Raw genomic sequence first — 19,267 nt, forward strand, 5'->3', positions numbered from 1 at the left:
ACCGCTAGTGTAGTGTTTGTTCTTTGGTGGGACGATGAGATTATTACACAGGTGTATAAAATTAGACCATTAAAATTACATCCGACGCTTTCCGATTACATCGTTCAGCTTTCGCGTTCATGTTCAATTTCTTAACAGGGTATGTGGTCACGTTCCTTCGCTGAAGAATGCAACCACTCGCTGACGATAGCTGCATGTATAAATGTAAGTAATTCAACATTCACTGTTTCGAGTACACAGATCGAGTGTTATTGTAACGTTATTTGGCAACAAAGTAAAACATTTAGTTTGCTGTGAGTATATCCTGGTTTCGCGGGATCTCTCCACCATTCTAACTGTATGTACTTCTTCACTTCGTTTGTATGGGAATTTTTGTTTTGTTTTGTTTTTTTATGTAAACGGAATTTGCACGGAGATGCACGTAAAGAGTTCCTGCTATTGTACACAAATTCATTAACACAGAGAGCGTGCTTCCAATGGCTTATAATAGCAACATAGTCACAGTCATGGGGAATATATCGATAAAACAAAATGCGAGTTTTCATAAATAAACAATACTGTAGATCACACTATTGGAGCCTGGCTACTGTTACCGTACAGATTTCCATTAGAAAGAGTTTTTTTGTTTTTGCGAGAGGTGTTGCAAAACTATTTAAATATGTGTTATTGGCTGTAGGAGGAGTTTGTAAAACATAATAGAGCGTTCGACAACGAATCAAAACTGGTATCGTGTAAAACAATTGTAACAATATACACGAATGCACAGATGCATATATTAGTAGCTCAACTGTTCGATTTTCTTCGTAATAGAAAGTGTGAGTAGATGAGTAAAATGTACTCAATTACGTTGAGATTAAATGCAAATCGTTTCAATAATAGGATACATACATGATAACCACGCAATGTTGCGTGGCCGGGAACTGTTCACCTTTGCAACACAAACAATCGAACCTAACCAGTGTGGGCATCATTCATTGGGTGAGCTTTAGGAAAATTATTATACATAAAATATCGGTAGCATAAGAGGGGAAGAAAGCATTTCAAAATGTAGAGAAGACTCATCTGCAAACTTCAAACTAAAAGTATCACTTAAATTAATCATCGAAAATTACGATGAAGCCTCTGCTTCGTTCTATCATTACTACGCATAACACACGACCTTCCATTTCCAGCGCACGCTGATACTGTAAAGTGACGAACGATATTCATTCATAATGTACCACCATCACCGTGGGGTACTGGCTAGTACACGCGCTGTGCACATGAGGACACTCTGGCGCGTTAGCGTTACTGCAAACAATCAAATTGTTCTCTTGCGTGTACCATCTTTTCACCGTTTTTTGCACCGTTCGATGATTCCTAGGTGCCACGGGTTGCTCGGTAGTTAGGTATTCTTAACAACGAAAAACAGACAGTAAAACGGCATCTCCAAAAATTACAACATAAAACGAATGTACCTGAGAGGCAGCGGAAGGCAACACTTCCACCAAACCGGCTGTTGTAAGGTGATCGGCCATTCAATGCCGAACACTAGACAGCCGATTTTTAATGGTTTTTCTTCGCGCCGAGCCTAGCCGTTCGGACCGATGATCGGTCGCCGAAAGTTCCAGCTAGATGTGTGGTTCTGTTGATGCAGGGGTTTTGTACTGAGGCTGCTTGTGTTCAGTAAAGATGATGAATTATCCAGCTCATCATCATCGTCGTCATCGCCGTCGTCTTCCTTATCACTCTTAAGGTTGCAGGATAGTGGATTCTTCTTCGTCAACGACAGTTCCACACCGTTGCTCGTCACGTACGCACCGCCCTGTTCGGGACGCGACCCGTCTACCGTAGTCCTGTCTATGTGGTGATAGTTAAGATTCGTTTCCTTATGCGGTTGCAACTGCTGGCGTCGAGCATCGCCCTTTTGATGCTTCTGCTGCTCATTTACCATAGGAAACCCCCTAACGGTTTGGTCGGTTGTTGACATCGATACGACCAACGGACTCGTTGTATTTTCAGGCACCTTTCGGCACTCCTGCCCAAGCAGCAGCTGTCGGCTGTGGTCTATTTCATCTTCCTTTTCATCATCACAGTTCGTTGCATAATCGTAATTATAAATTTCTACTGGGTGTGGTGGTGGTGGTAGTTGTGCTGCTGCTGGTATATCTAACTGCTGTTGCGCCGTTTCTTCTACATTAATGGTGCTTGTGTTACTATCTAAAGTAGTCTCTAATAATCTACGTTGGCTACTGTCGAATTCTACTGGGGTTCGCATCTTTAGAGCGCATTGTGAGGAAGCGGGCGATAATGACGACGGTGTGGATGAACACGAGGACGATGACGATGGCAGGACAGCGCAGGAAACTTTGGACGAGAATGACATGGATGGTGATCGCTTGTCTTCGCTGTTACTGCGTGCCAGTGTTGCCGGCGAGATCCTGTCGCTAAAGTTCGATGGTGTTTTAGAACCATTTGCTATTGTACTCTGTGTTTGCTAAAGATTCAAAGTACGGGACAAATTAGTCTTGAGGACAAAAGTGCAATACAGTATATATGTTCGAAATTATACGCTACCTCTTGATTACCACCCGAAGATCGACGAGCATCTTTGTTTAGGGCAACACTGGTATCACTGATACTGGAAGCAACATTATCACCTACTTCGTAACGACCTCGATGGTTTATGTTGGGAACAATAACAGCATACTTTTCTGCGCCTTCCATTCGCTCTTTACCCAACAACTCTTTGTAGGACGTTATAGCTGTACATCCACGCACATTATTGACCTGCGTTGGAACTGTTTCGTCCCGCGGTACATTTGTCACAGCGTCAAAGCATTTTATAGTATGTAATCTGTTTCTGGGTACCAATGCGGCTCCCGGGGCCGTATTCGTTTCCGGCACGGATTGAACGCAACTGCTTATGGGCAGTCCATTAGCCATGAGCCCACCGTTCGCATTGGGATAGTTGTTGCTTGAGCGAATTAGAGTTTGCATTTCGTGCATATCGTTATTGCATCCAGTTACCATACCCATCATCTGCATTGCCGATGCGTCAATTGCAGGATGGTGCCGGGAATCATTGCTGGCAGCCAACGGAGCACGATTATTAAGTGGTGCCCCAGAGTTATTGGCGGCCTTTTTGCATGCTTTCCGCCGAAATACTAAATAGCAAAACACTCCCATCACCACAAACAGTAGCAGCATAAGCACTATCAAGTAGAGCTGGAGTAACCAACGATCGCTATAACCGCCGGGGCTCCCGGGACCTTTCCCATCCACACCATCAATTATGGGCTCGTAATTTTTCAGATTCAGGTATATCGGTATGCCAAGCCCAGAGCTACTTAGCGCGCGGAGCGATATATTGATGCGCTCATCGGATGTTACATTCGGAAACGTGAAGCTTATAGCGTCAGCTGATAGATTGGCCGAGTGTTGCACGCTATCCTCGTTTATCCATTCCACCAGATATCCCTGCAGTATGCCATTGCGATTTTCGGGTGGACCCCAAGTAATGCTAATGGTTCCACCCTTACGATGAAGCTCGTGATTAGTTACAGGCCCGGGAACTGCAATCAAAAGGGGGACACATTAAACTTCTTCCATAGCGCATTTGGACCAGAGCTGCAGTAACTTACCATCGTGCTTTGTTTGGAAATCCAAAAAGTCACTGAGTGCCTCATTCGATTCGCAAGGTTTTAAAAAAGCTTTATACATAGTAACGGGAATTAAATCCTTCACATTATAGTAAGACGCATCCTTCGGACTGGAAGTGGAAGAAGCAGAGTTTTTGAAGTTATAAATTAAATATTTTCAATACGCTCTAGCGCGTTACTGCTGACTTCTCGACAATGCACAAATTGCGCCACGTCAGAAGATTTTTTATACGGACTCACATCTTTTGACAATCGAATCGGCTTGATCCTCCACGCATTGTAACATCATAGTTTACGTTTTTATAGCACAGTTCTAAGCACCGATTTATCGTCTTTGTTGCAACGAAACGACTCCACGTAAATTGTACACTTCTGGCATCGATGTGACTTGCCTGAAATCTATTTACCGCATCGGTTCTTGGTGCATCGGTATCAATCTAAGGGGAAAAACAGTAAACGAAACCGTTTAGGCAGAACAGATTGGAAGAGCAATCTTTTAAACTCACCGCTTTCCACTCAACATATCGCAAATCCTGTACCATCGGTTCACCGTCCGGAGTTACCGAGCCCAGCACACGCACCATCACACTGCGTATGTTAGGGAGAAGAATACCGGTCACATTACCCGCAACCTTCACCTGCGTTACCGTAATTTGTTGATGAGATTTCCGTATTCGACCATCATCCAGATGGCTACCAAGTCCGGCAGCGGACAGTTTTGCCGCTGCTACTACCGCCTCCAAGCTGGACGCGTTGGATCGAATGTGTGCCGCATTCATTGGAAGCGCTACGTCCACATCCAGTGCTCCGCTGGTAGCAAGAGAATCGAGAATTTGCTTCCGATCCTTGGACAGATCGAATGCATGCCGGTTACGTCGATTTTCTCTATGACTTTGACGACGACGACGACGACGTCGCTGACGTTGTCGATTTTCCGTACTTTTCGTACCGTCACCACCACTGCCATCTGGCACGTCGTACTCGTTCCATAGCCAATCCTGAAGCTCCTTCGTTTCTGCATCGATCTTCCCAAGCAGTGGGCCCACCTCTTCGTGCGACATGTAATCGTCCAGCGGATCAACTGTACCGATGATTTGATTTGTAAACGTGGTCAGATTACTCTTTCCACCATGTCGAAGCTGTATAGTGAAGGCAGTCGGTTGTACAAGATCATACTTGGGCCACCAGATAAAAATTCCATTATTTGGGAAAAAGGTCGATAGAATAGTATCTGAAAATGGTAGTGAACAGATTTACCATTAGTTAGACAAATATTGTAACTCGCTATCTTCTACAAAAATAGAGCATCATACGCAATACTTACATCCTTGTGATGCGCACTGGACACCCCTAGATAATCTGGACGGGATGACTTTTTGCATACCTTGCGTACTACTGCCACGAATGTTTTCCGCGCCGGTAATATCGCTCACTGAGCAGGCACGCAAAAACACGGTATAGTTGCGAAACGGTTCAACCATCTTTCCGCTAATCCGCAGACTGCCATTGGCTGCCAACTGTGTTGGCGGCGAACTGTACCACCGGAACGGATCGTCAGTTGCCAGATAGTACATTACGTACTCAATGTTAGCACTGGCATGCGGTGGTACGGTAAACGTTAAGTACAAGCTGGTCGTATCGGCCGGGTAGCACTGGATTCCTTCCAGTCGCTTTGCCTTGTGCCGATACTTCTGTTTGTCGCGTATCGTCAGATAGGACGAGGCGGAAATTTCACCGGCCGCATTCTGTGCCATGCACTGGTACAGACCTTCGTCTTCTGGGTCTAGTGTGTTGATTTGCAACATCGGATAGTTGTAATGTACGATGTAATTACTGGTCAGCTCGCGCCCATTCTTATACCAGATGACGGTCGGCATTGGATTACCCGTGACAGTGCAGTTGAACGCCATTGAGGCAACTACCGACGAGGTGTAGGACGCAATTTTGCTAACAATCGCCGGAGGAACTAACACGGTCACGTCGAACGTTTGACGATCGGTACCATCTGGCGCACGGCAGGTAAATGTTCCTTCGTGTCGGGCAACGGAAACGTTCACGAACACGACCTGGTGGGTGTAGTTATCCAGCCTAATCGGCAACTCGCTGTGGCGTGGCGTGAATATCCACTGGGGCTTACAGGAATAACAAGCACAATGGAGCCGGAGCGTTTCCCCCGCACGAACGGACAGGTGCAATGGTTGAAGTGGTGGCAACAGACGTTTCTTTGCCTCCACCGTAAGGCTACTTTGGGGTGTACTAATCACGGCAAGATTGACACTGGTACTGCGAACGTTTTTGGTGACATAATTGTTCGTTGCGTTACAACGATATCGGCCACTGTCCGCCGGTTGAACGTCACTGATAAGGAGGCTACCATTATGCAATAGGAAAAATCTGCAAAATAAATTGTAAATCATTTTCCATTCAGTACTAATATTGATTTATCTAAAAATGCATACAAGTACCGTGCTAATAATATTAGGAGTGAGAAACAAATTCAATTCTTCGGTTTTGATTCAATTCTAGGTTTTTTTGTCAAGATCTATTATTCCAATGATTTCGAAACCGCGGCTCTTACCTGCTTTCTTTAGAGCTGCCCAGATTGGCCTGCAGTTGCAGTACGGTTTTATTCACCGACCACGTTATGTTTGCCATGGGATAGCTTTGAAAGGGACAAGGAAGGACGGTTGGTTCATTCGCACGTACTACGATCGTATTATTGGAGAAATTGATCCGATTGTCCCGTTCGAGATCTGTAAAGAAATATCCAAAGGGTCACAAATTTATACAATGCGAAACAATCTTCAATTTCCACTGCAAAACCATCCTACTTACATGCTATCGAAACGGTACATGCGGTGGATAGGACCGAGCCCTGGTAGCGTTGCTGACGGTTGACGATCGTTGCCATACACCGGTACACGCCCGCTGCCATGTTTCCATTTTGGCGGTTGTACGGAATTCGTAGCGTCCCGTTTTCGAACAGCCGGAACCCTTTATGCGTTTGATGCTGGTTCTGATTCTGGAAGGAGGTGGTGAGGAATACCGACCCGTTGCGATACCACACGTACTCGAAGATATTCTGCGACCCGGAATACTCCCCGCCGGAGAGACCACGTCTTTGTGTGTGGACATATCGACGACGCCGGCGCCGCCGCCGCCTTCGCCGACGCTCATCATCATCGTCTTCCGTTTCGTAGTCTTTGTACTGGCGCGAGTAATGCTGAACCTGTTGCTGCTGCACCACACCTTGCTGCTGATCGTTGGACAGATCGTTGCTCGTTAGCAGCGAGGAGGTGTGGGGAAGAAAATCGTCCTCCATCTCATCAATATCTTCATCATAACCCTCGTCATCTTCCTCCTCTTCATCATCCTCCTCGTTGTGTCCGTCCAGATATTCGTCCCCGTAACTACTGTTCGGTATGTGATCGGACGTTTCGGGTCCAAGTTCTGCCTGGCAGGGCAAATACACCGGAGCATTCCGACCGCCCGTCACGATGACATGCGACGGTGGTGCGGCTGTTAGCCGCAGCCGCTCCGGACCTTCTTCGTTGACAAATGCCAGCACTGCAAAGGAAGGAAAAGAGACAGAGAGAGAGAGAGAGATTTAATGAAGCAACTGATTAAGAATGTTTTCTTTTAGATTAAACATTTCAAATACAACTTCAAATCTGTTAAATATTCCAAATGGACCTTCCTTTTTGAATTCTTCTCTCCCTTCAGTATGAGCAATTAAGCAAATATCTTTCTACATTGTTTTTATTTGTTCCATGTCCAGTACAAGTACATGCGCTCATGACATGACATGCACTTTATTCGATCGGCCGAACACATCCCATATACGCGTTACACCACTGTCGACGAGTGAGCGTGCGCTAGTGTGCGCGTAAGTTTCTTACTGACCCACCACAATCTTTGATCGGTTGTAGCTGCACAAACTGATGCTGCATGAATGAATGAATGAATGCAACGCGAGACTCGTTCACTGCACGTGTGCGGCGGCGGTCGGTGGTGGTGCTGCGCCTCAGGCGTGTCCCATGCAGGAGAGCCCGTCTGTCGATCATCGTCGTTTAGGGAAGTAGTGAGAGAGACGTACCGACCGGGCAGATGCATTCTCTTTTTGCACATATGTTGCCATCTGTGGCACGCGCGAACCATCCCCGCGTACACCGCTCGTACAATGGAAAGGAAATGCATGCAACGCGTAATGGGGGTTTTGGGTGGATGGATTCGCCGCCGTGATTAGATGGAAATCGATAAATTTCCGAACACGAGCATAAAAACGTACCCAATTCACACTGCAAAATGAAAGGTGAATACATTTAACTAACAAACAATTCGTTGTTGTTTGTTTGTTTCTCAATCAAACGATAAGCCGCTGTTAACAAACAACCTAACGGCGTGTAGGTGTGTGCATTGTTCAAGGCATGAAATAAATAATAACAATTATGCACGGCTGTGCTGCGTGGGACTTATTTCGACCATTTTACTCCAATCGGTTGTGCACACAAACGCCACACGTGCGTGCGTGGGTTCATGTTATTAAAAACTTGTACTCTTTCTGCCACATTAAACATAAAACACCAGCGTGGAACCACCCCAACACCATCATGCGGCCGGATGGATATATGATCGATGTTCGATCGTTGCACCGGGTAAATCAACCGTCACCGCCGAAAAAGCCAACCAACCACAGACATAGCACAACAAACAAGCGATCGTGTTTATGCCCTTGTACAACATTGCGATCGCTTTACATTGTTTGCAGTGCGCGAATTGTCTTAATTAAAATTAAAGAGTAACTCGCAGGAATTTCCTCACCGCCACCACAGGGTGGGGGGTGTGCTGCTGCTGGCAAAAACAAAAGTGAGCCATCGTTCAACGATGCAACGCAATCATTTGCAAAAGCGCGATCTGGCGCTAGTGTGGTGGTGCGTCTGTCCGTGTGTCCGGCTTGCGTGAGGGGTTTTCCTCTCCTTCGCGAGAAGGTTTTATGAAAGCTATGTGTTTAGCAGTAAAAACACAACGACACATGTTCCTTTTGGCGTTCGTAACCGAATGCAACACATCATGAAACGGTGCGCTATTTATGGCAGATAAACAATTATTTATTTATTTACTTTGCGCCTTTCACATCTCTATTCCAACAGAAACAAACGAATTGATTGATTGATTGATTGATTTGCAGCAAATTGAGCGGTACAGTTTCATCGGTAATAAAATCATGTAAATCAACATGATCAATGTGGTGGCAGATTTAGAAGCTTCTTCATCTTTATCGGCGTAACAATCGCAAGAGGTCTAGAGGTCTGCCACAACTCTGGCTTTCTTTGACTTTATTTACCTCCGGAGCCGGTCCGGATGGAATTTTGGATCGGCAAATCCCTTTCGTGTGAAGACCGGACCCTCCCCGAAACAGTCAGAGTGTGTTAGCCAAAGTTCCAAAACCCATCCGAAATAAGGCAACCACCAGCACCAGGCGATGACAACGCAGATGAAAATGAAAACAGCTCTCGGGGTACGACAGCTGGAATCGTTATCCATAGTAATGAAATGTACATGAGGGCAAGTGAGACCCAGACAATCTGCCTTTAAAACTAGCCATTTCAAGGACAACCGATTTGGACAATTTAAATGCACACTACACTAAACGAAAACACACAGGCGGGAGTAGTTTCAGGGCAGGGAAACATTAAGCAGAGAGTCGTGCTTTTCGACATCCTAGACCAAAAAGCATGATCTACTTGCAGGGCCTGAGTTTCTGTTTTTTGGCTGCCACACTAAATGAATTATGGAACAGCTTACCTTCCAGCCGCTTGGTGTAGGTATGCTATAGTGCCTTATGTATGGAATCTTTTCTTCGACGAAAAAAAAACACGCCCAAAACGAACACTAAATGACTCGCAAGATCGTTTATTAATATGTAAATAGCAAAGAATCGCCGAACGCGATCGCACATGTAATTTCGAACGAAAATTCGTGCGCCTATGGAAGGTGTTTGTTGGTTGTTGCGTTTAATGCATTCTACCATGGAAAGAAACAACATTCCACACCAAACCACACCGAAATGATCACCACCACCCTTCTCTTAGTCATAATCTTCCATTTTTCGTTCTGAATGTTCAATCGCAGACTCGGCAAACGTGTTAATGTTTTTATCTCCATTTTAATAGAAATTGAGTCGCAAAAACATCCTGCCAGAAAAACATCGCAAAACGACCTCCACAAAGGTTGAAAGAAACATCATCTTTATGATTGCTTTGAAGCTTTCAGCTCGCTGCCGCTGGTTCCTCGCATAACAAAAAACAAAGTCCTGCTGAATATGTGTGTTTGACGATCACCGGTGATCACCGTACGCTAGACATTAAATAGAGGATAGAAGACGGAAGGAAAGAAAGAAAAACAAAACACGCACATTCCAGCGGATGATATTTCTAAGCTTATTTTGTTTCTGGAGCCTGTTCGAAAACAGGGAGAATCGATTAAGATGGAGCCGTCGCAGCAACAGAAACGCCATCGGAGAAAAAAGAGAAACCTATGAAAGAAAAACAGGATTGCTAGGCGTTTCCAGCGTGGAGACGAATGGATAGAAAAGGGGCAAGCGTGAAGACAAATCTAGGCGACGACGACCAAACGGGCAAACGGGATCGGTACGATCGCGAGAAGTAGACGATCGGGAAGAAACCCGCATAGTGGAGACTCGCTATTGCTTTACGCATAATTTAAATACTGCTTCTTCGCGTCTTATGCTGTCCACCAATCTTCATCCACTTCCACAGCCCGTACGCCAGCAGCGTTCCTTGTAAAGCTTGAGCTTTATCATTAGCACCACCGTTGCGTCGTGGCGGGTGTGTGTGTGTGTCTCCCCTACCGTCAACCACGGGGCCAGCAGCATGACATTTTGTCTTTGCTACCTTCACCCAACGCACAGAAAATGCGTAAGCTGTATCCAGTTCCAGAAACCAGGAAGAAATCGCGAAGACTCCATCCCTTTTGGACCGCTGACGGTGGAATGTGCAGAAAGGCACGGAGGGTACACCGGTGGTGGAAGGTTTGCTAAATACGCATAACACCCGTCACACATTCCACCATCCACGATTAAGCGCTCCACAACACCACCACCACGAAAAGGCCGCAACAGGATGAAACAGAAAGATAGACTTCAACGGTTGCATAGGCGACGAAGCACTCACGCACGACGGTGTTCGGGCGCAAGAGAGATAGAGAACGCACGATCCGGTACGCACTTTTACAGGGGAGTTGCCTAAAATTCATTCGAGTCATTTTGCAATTAATGTAATGGCATTCCGAAACGGTAAATCTGAAAAAAGCTGTCACAACAGGGGGAGGAGGGAGAACTTCCTCGTTAATTTAGTGGAGGCTAAAGCCACGAAACTAAAATGCTCGATCGTAACCGAAGGCTAGCAAGAATAATAATAGATAGACGCAAGAGGCTAACCAACTCCGCTAGGCACGTCCGGATGTGGGAAAAGTGCGTGCGAAAAAAATTGCGTGGCCCCCCAAATTAGAAGGCCACAACAACACGCACAACAGAGAGACGGCTGTAGCTTGGAAATTCCCGGGAACACAGCATAAAGGAAGACAGGCGAAGGTTTATTGAACCGTTCCCGCGATCGAGCTTTCGCATTGCGTTTTGAGGTCGGGGGGAACAATCTCAATTCCCGACTTCTCGGGCCCAGCACCAACTCCCCCGTGCGCCACATCTAGGTCTAAAATTCCAGCAATTCTTCCCCCAAACAACTGGACTGGCTGCTTACAAAGCTGACCGATCCCAACCACGCACTAACAAAGAAGACACAACAACGCATCTATCGCTCCGAATGGGTAACACAACACACGCGAGGGATCGATACGCACCTTTTCCTAATTTCGAACAAGCGATAACTGGTTTTTTTGCTTTTTTGGTTTGGCAGCTACGCTTGTGGCCATATTTCTTCATTACATGCGTGAGTGCGTGCGTGTAACCGGAGACCGCACAGCAACTGGCTGCGTATTGTAAAACCGAAACGGAGCACGGCACCACGCCAACCAAATTCGCAACATTTCGGGGCTACCAAGGCCAGAAAGTAGGATTTAGACCGGAACTGTTCCGTTAGCCAATTGTTCCAAACTAATCCGCATTAGGAGGATCGTGCTGTACCGCTGTAGCATTTACGCACATTTGGCAGCGAAACGCGTTAGCGCAGGATACAAAGTGGCGGATGAAGAATTGATTCGAATTCACCATTAGCTCGTTTTACCCTAGAGCAAACACTGGCCAACGAGCGCAACACATCGATGAGACACACACGCAGGACGCTTCCGCATTCCGTACCACGTGTCAAACAAATGTGACGCGCCGGGATGTTGGGAATAATACGTGTACGTAGAGCAATCCCTCGTTTTTTTTGTTAGGCCAACATTATTATGTTTTGGTAGGCACGAAAAAAACAGTAACAGAACGATACAACACAACAACAAAATTGTTTCCCTCATATGCCATTCCGAGGCAGACAGATACACAACATACACACACAAACACCGCCAGATGGGCGTCGATGGTCGATGGGAGAAAATAATAAGCAAATTCAAACATATTTGCTTACATAATGTCCATCGCCATAAACACGCGGGCTGCTGAAACACATGCTGAACATTGAAGGCAAATAATAGCCCCCGAAAAAAACAAATCTCGCTTCCTGTTTCCTGGTTTCCCACATTTTTGTTTTGCAAAGCAAGAAACACAAAAAAAAGACCATGGCTGTACCATTAGCTTGTTAAATCGCATTGCTCGTACAACAATAAATCTATCAAATAGGGCCAGAGAACCATTTTCTTATGTCTACGCATAATCTTCCTGTTTTATAACAAAAATGTGGTTCAAATTGTAAAACTCATTAACTTGAAGAAGCAAGATCCCCAAATAATCCATTCCATAATGAGTTACGAGCATTTTTGCGCAAGAGCAACCTGAAAAAAACAAACTTCATTAGGGAGGAAAAACAGGAAATGTGTCCCGGTCGAAAGTAAGTGCGAGTAGAAGCGTAAAAGATGTGCCTACAACAAGTACGAGATCTCTTTGCTGGAGGTACCCTAGGGTCCGGGTCCTCTTCTCTTTCCCAAAACAATTTGGCGTGACCGAGAAAAGTGCGCACATAAACCCTCGTATACATTCTAATGTGGGAAATGCCAATACAATGTGTACTTTCATTTCTGAGCAATATTCATCCCTTAACAACGAGTCCACAATGGGGGACACAAAATAGATCCAAGTTTACAATGTCCCCATAGTCTTTTTTTTTTTTTGTTCGGTTGAAAGGTTTCGATAGAACTAGATTTTACAGGGTTTCGCAATAGGCAGGATAGAACGAACACATCGCACAGGATTGCGCAATAGATGGTAAGATAATCGTGCCGGATGATAGTGAAATACCAACCAACTTTTTGATTTGTTGAAGCTCATAATAGACCACACCCCAGATGGTCCCACCGTTTGTACACAGCATGATCTTCTGGGTCTTAAATATTCGATATGGGTGGTTTTTTAGTTAGTTCTAGTGGCAAATTTTGTCCTGTGTTTCTGCAAAATATTCCTCGAGTATTGTCCATCCTGAAGCTTTCCGACGCAATTTTGACTGGGATTCATTAGTCAAACATTCATCACAATCTTCAGAATTGTTCTACCATAGTCGATGCTTGACTTTTGCATATCTTTATTGCAGTGTAAATTCAACAAAATAAAACAAAGGTCTAGGAAATTGTTTTACAAGGTGATAATCAATTAAAAATGCCTAAAACGCTTGGTAGTTCTAACACTAGAACATAGAGAGAGGCGACAGAGCATGGTTATTATCTACTTCCACCATAATATGAATACTTTTCTCAACCAAGTTCGTCACATTCAAATGATGAAGCACAAATCCACGCAAAAATACATTATATTAACATTACCAAAAACTATGCTGCTTAGCACTCGACCCAGCTCAATGCATAAGTAAGTCCAATGTTGATTTTTCCCCTTGTTATCAATTTGATATCAGAAACATCGCGAACAGCGTACATTTATCTATGGCGTAACCCTGTACTGCTTTGTAGAAGCATGAGTGCCATGAATCCTGCATCTGTCACTCAACTCTCGCACCGGAGAGCTAGACGCAGAAGCATTAGAAGTAGTACGAAGCAAGATATTAGAAGTACTACAAGTAGATAAAAAATAGACAATAAGATATTCCACATTTTTTTCCTATTTTAGGTTGATTTCGTTTTACGAATTTCGTACCTAAATCAGCACACCAAATGAACCATGTGCGCCAATGGCTGCGGCGGCTGTGGTTACCGCGCACAAAATATAACGCCTGATAAATAGAAAGCATTCACGCGTAGTACCCGAAACCTAGACAGCGCCGGAGAAGCAAAGGAAGAAAGAAAAGTGGCGATCCATTCCATATACCCTTGAAACTGGTTCAATAACAACAACATCAAAGAAACGCACACGCCAAACATTGAGAAGAACTGAAAAAAACTGCTTTAAAAAAGGTCTGAATTTGGTTCTTTTTTTTTTGTTTTTTGGCGCACAAACTTCCTAAACAACCAGAAACGGCGTTCGCGCTTGATCGCGCTTCAGAATCGGGATTTTTCTACCTGCGATCTTTTGGGATATTTTTTTTCCTTTGCTTTTGGTTTGGTTTGGTTTGTTTCGTATCCTCCGCGCCCAGAAGCCTTACCAGAAGCGCACGAAGACAAATTTGGCGCGCACAAATATCACCATATCAAACACCGGGACACAGACACACACGCGGAGGCTCAGACGATCGCGCACGAAAAAAAAACCTCGAATAAACCCCCCCCCCCTTGATCCGCGTACAGCCGCGCCAGGCAGCAGCAGCAGCAAAATCAAGCTTTTTTCGGTTGGTGGACAACAGCGGTAGAGGAGAGTCGCGAATAAAACTACCAAAAATAACAAACCCAAACCCAAATGCGCCTAGGATGCGGCAATCAAGGCAGGAGTGCGAAAACGAGCCGAAAGCGCAAGGAGAGGCATACGCAGGCCGAACAATAATAATAAAAGAAACCCCCGAATAGAGAAGAGGCATTTTGTGAAGAGAATGCCACCAGGAACAAATGCCTGTTTAACCCCTTTTTTGTCTAATTTTCGACAACCAGTTCCTGCGTTTTGGCCACCGCCAATCATCCTTTCTTCTTTGGTTTTTTTTTGTGTTTGCTGCATGGTGATTTCCCATCGGTCGGCTGTTGTGTTTCGGTGTTCGTTCCTTGATTCCTGCAGCATATATGTATATGCTCTCTCGAAGGACGCAACCAAATCGTTAGCATCTTTTCATTGTGAACGCGCAAAAAAAAAAAGAAACCGTACGATTCGATCCTTCGGGAAAGCAAGCTTTTGTGGGCAGCATTGTAATAAGTGTCGCGCTCCAGTTCTATACACGGAATCTACCCTTGTGCTTACATCATAATCAGAAATGCCACGTCAATCGCACGTTTAGGCTGGCGGCACACACAGATTAGCGAGAGTTTGTACCAACTAAACTCTAAATTGTGTATATCTATTCTTATTCTAATATTCTTCGTGGTGTTTCCAAATTTCTAACAAAATTATAGCTTCAATACAAACCTTAACAATAATACTGACACTATTCGGTTGGGAAGGAATTGGGATGTGATGCTGATGTCACTATCTGTGCCATTCCTCGCTTTGCCTATCGTTAGGCATCAATTTAAGAGACACCTTTAAGAGAAGTTCTGATAAACATCTACAGCGCAATAAAGCTCAAGACAAATGGCGAAGCTAAAGCACAAAAATTATGTCTCATCCCTGAGGCGAAATCGCATATTTTACATTGCAATTAAACGAATTTTGCACAAAACCACGTTTTGCAAATCGGTACCCAGAATTTCTCCACATCTTGGACACCGTTTGCCTTGTAAGTTTTATCAGATGTTCTCTAAACACACGCAATTCATGACGAGAGCTGTCCATTGAATTCTTTTTGTCTAATACCAAAAAAAAAACAGTGAAATAGTTTTAGTCGAAAAATATAACAATTTAGAAAAAATGCTCTCTTTTAGCAAGCAGAAACATCTCTGCCAAATCAATTGTTACTGCAGAAGCTATGTAAAATAAAAATGCATATATCCATGAATTTGACGAGATCCAGAAACCTTAAGATATTACTTTTAATCCGTCAGAATCATTAGAGAGTTGAATCTTTAGAGGTTGATGAAATTGTATCTTCATAAACTCTTGGAAGACTCTTCAGCACCCTTCGCTGAAGATTGATATAAACGACTTATCTCTAAGGATTCATTAAAACCAACAAGAACTTTTCAGTATCTCTTTTTTTTTGTGTCGTTAGAACGGCCTGGCCGTATCGACTTATTTTACCACGTAGCAGGATAGTCAGTCCTTGCTACGGGAGATTGGCCCGGATGGGATTTTGGCCCGGTCCGTTCGTGTGAAGACCGGCTCCGCTACCATCATGCCACCGGGCCGCCCCTCAGTATCTCTTCAGTATAGTAAGAACTCCAAAATAGCTTAAAACAAAGTACAGTTTTTTACAATTGTTTACATAGTTGTACAATTTTCGAAAATAAAAGATCTTAGAACAAGAAACTTAGAAGGATTTCTTCTTTTTGGCGCAACGACCTATTAGGTCATGTCTGCCATTTCTTGCTTACTAGACTTTTTTAACCACGTGGCCAAATTAGTCAAAGAATTGATTCGGACGGGACATAGGAGGTCCAATGTTAAATATTACGCCTTCTGTTTACAGCGAGCTTTAGTCGTGAACCTTCTCTTTCCTTATCGGTACAACTACCTCAGGAGGTCATGAGGAAGGTCTGCCATTTCAGGCTTGCATGGTCTTTATTTACCCGTAGACGGATAGTCAATCCTGCGTACGGAGGATTGATCCGGATGAGATTTTGGACCAGTCCTGTCGCGTGAAGACTAGCGCCGCTACCAACCCATTACCGAACCCGTCGTGTAGTTTGTAAAAGGAAAAGTGCACATCTTGTGTGGGGGTTTGCAATGCGTTGCCTGCATCCAGGATGTGCGTTTAGGTGGAACAAGTTTTACCGAACGATGTTACCCCATGTGCTGCTAAAAGTGCGTAGGTTAATGCATGATCACCACCGTCACGACATCGGGCCACCGGGGTTCGGACTCTGGCGTGGGTCGCATCGTATGAAGAAAACTATGACACCAAATGTGTGTGAGTGATGAAAGTGGGCGGCACAAGTTTTCCTCCAAAAATTACAATTTACAGATACGAGGGTTTCCATTGCGCGCTAAACAAATACACCAGGTTGAACCGCTTACGGTCGCTCTTAACATACACCTTAAGATTAGTGCAGAGTACGTTTCATTGTACGCGATCCTGACACACGGGGGTGAGGGGGTAGAATGGGCGCACAGAAACCCCAACCGCATGCCCCCGCGGTGTGTGTGGGTGAAATCGATGGGCTGTTGTAGTGGGAAGCAGTTCAACCATGAACATGGGTGGCCATTTCATTTCAACATCCCAACTAACTTCTCTTCCTTACAAATGGGTTGCGGGTAGGGTGTGTGTTGCAGTGGGTAATGTATAGGGACATAAAACAGAGGTGAAAAATGGAATGAAGCAACATAACGAATAAAAAAAGCACACTACATTAAATACCTCCTCCGCACAAGCACACACACATACAGTGGAGTGGCTCTTCCTATCGTGCCTGTTCGTTTCGCATGCTCGCATGGGTACGGCGGCGATTGCTTCACGGAGGAGCTGATGCATATGATATGGTTGAAGTAAGACGCCGATAGGATAATTGCAACAATTGCTAACCATGAATATAATAATCGATGGACCAAATAATATAAACGCAGGCACTCCACAACAATGCAACAGGAAATACTTTTACCAAATACTTAAACAAATTCGCACAAATCTGTCGCAAAAAAAACCCACCGACCCCGTTGTGTTGCTTTTTATATATGTACACATCCTGAAAACCATAACCTGCCTACTGTGATGTTAGTTTTCCTCTGATAAACAAACAGTGTTGTTTTTTTTTCTATTCAACCCCAATGCAACTACTAACAACCCTTGTTGTGCCGGCGCTCTCGCTAGAGCATTGCGTTTTGAACGCACGCGCATATACACTGTCATCGGTCTTTTTCTCTGTCTGTCTCGCTTCCATTCTCAGTTGCTGCTGCTGCTGATGATGGAGTGTCGATGCGTAAGCGCATCTAGATTTCTCACACACCTACAACCTACAGAGCAGAGAATAACGAATGTGTTTTATGCCCACATGAAAAATACTCAAAGAGATATAAACAAAATTCCTCGAGAATAATTTGAACTTTTGGTTGATTAACACCACAACAGCAAAAAGAATAATTAAGAGCGCAACTATCAATCTTCTGGACAAACTTCCAGCATTATTAAGCAATCCCCCTGTCCTGTAGTAAACTTAAACCATTTCCTTACATAACGTTACCCTTTCCTTATGCAGATCCGTCCAAGATAAGTTTAAGATGCAGCCGAATTAATACCACCGTTGGAGGTGATAGCAATGATTCTTCCCTCATCTTCCGTAGCGTTCGTCACGCCATTTTGATTGTTTTGACATAATTGTGCGTCAGAGCGGAGAGTCAAGTCAGTGCGGTGCACAAGAAGCTCGCCACCCACGTAAAATGTTCTGGCCATATGTGTTTGTGGTGGAAGGTTTCGGTGTGGCTTTATGGTTGTGTGAGAGATAATGAGGGGTGGGTTGCCACCGGCAGAAGCGTTGGGACAAAATAAACTTCCGTGCCAAGCTGCGGAGAGATAGGTCCGAAGGAATACACACAAACCGCGATGCGAAATGGCCCCGGACCCATGTCAACGTTGGACGCGGGTTTGGCGGTGAATAATGAAAACAAAATAAAACAGCAGGGATGCATTTAGTTGATTCAAGAAAACTTACCCGCCGAATCGGTAACGAATCCATTCAGCAACAGTAATCCTATTGTAAACACAATGCTAAGTCGAAATGAGAGCAGCGCCATAAAAAATCCTTCACCATTTGTGGTATGTAATTTCGGTAATGGCAGTTGACGCCAATTATAAACCGCTTCGCTTGCCTGCTGCTGTTGTTCTTATTAAACGATGCCACCACACTACACTGAAAACACTCGTTTCCCAAGGAACAAATGCTGCTTATCCCTTGTTTTCACCGACGCCGCTGTGATTGATTGATGCCGTTTGTATCGTGAAGATGTTTAGCTTTTTGTTTCACGATTGCTACACTACAAACAAGTCAGCGGATCCGGACCTACGACGATCATATCCGCGGTGTTGTTTTTGCATGTTTTCCGGTCAATCGCCTGCACCACCACTACCAACCATCAAACTTGCCATTTCCCACAAGGGGGCCGCATCGCAACACACAACTAGCCCGGGATTGATGCATACGCGCAATGATGTTGTTGTTGCTGTTGTTGTTGATGATGATGATGATGATGATGATGATGGTGCATCACATCACACGGTACACGGTACTTAGAGCAAAAGCCCAAAACGGAGGGCCAGTGCCCTTGTTGCGTGTGTGCGTGTTGGTGCGAGTGTGGAAACGTGTATTTATTCTCG

The 19,267-nt window shown here is 44.7% G+C and overlaps 1 protein-coding gene across 1 annotated transcript; it reads right to left on the bottom strand.

Annotated features, from left to right (window-relative positions):
- Nucleotides 1-327: 327 nt before the first annotated feature.
- On the bottom strand, nt 328-18,695 carry LOC128302536 (uncharacterized). Its single transcript, XM_053039382.1, has 9 exons — nt 18,606-18,695; nt 6,477-7,208; nt 6,220-6,394; nt 4,966-6,035; nt 4,148-4,872; nt 3,882-4,078; nt 3,624-3,751; nt 2,557-3,554; nt 328-2,467 (listed from the first exon to the last, which is right to left on the bottom strand). Exons 1-9 carry the CDS (start codon nt 18,685-18,687, stop codon nt 1,571-1,573), a joined length of 5,004 nt encoding a protein of 1,667 aa, XP_052895342.1. The 5' UTR covers nt 18,688-18,695; the 3' UTR covers nt 328-1,570.
- Between the last annotated feature and the right edge of the window lie 572 nt (nt 18,696-19,267).

Source organism: Anopheles moucheti, chromosome 2 (assembly GCF_943734755.1).
Source record: "Anopheles moucheti chromosome 2, idAnoMoucSN_F20_07, whole genome shotgun sequence".
NCBI lineage: Eukaryota > Metazoa > Arthropoda > Insecta > Diptera > Culicidae > Anopheles > Anopheles moucheti.

Excerpts from the sequence above, each read along its gene's own strand:
- LOC128302536 (XM_053039382.1), bottom strand. The coding sequence starts at position 18,687 with ATGGCGCTGCTCTCATTTCGACTTAGCATTGTGTTTACAATAGGATTA. Across the intron at positions 6,036-6,219 it reads GGCAGCTCTAAAGAAAGCAG|ATTTTTCCTATTGCATAATG; the intron begins GTAAGAGCCGCG and ends TTTATTTTGCAG. Across the intron at positions 3,555-3,623 it reads TTTCCAAACAAAGCACGATG|TTCCCGGGCCTGTAACTAAT; the intron begins GTAAGTTACTGC and ends TTTTGATTGCAG.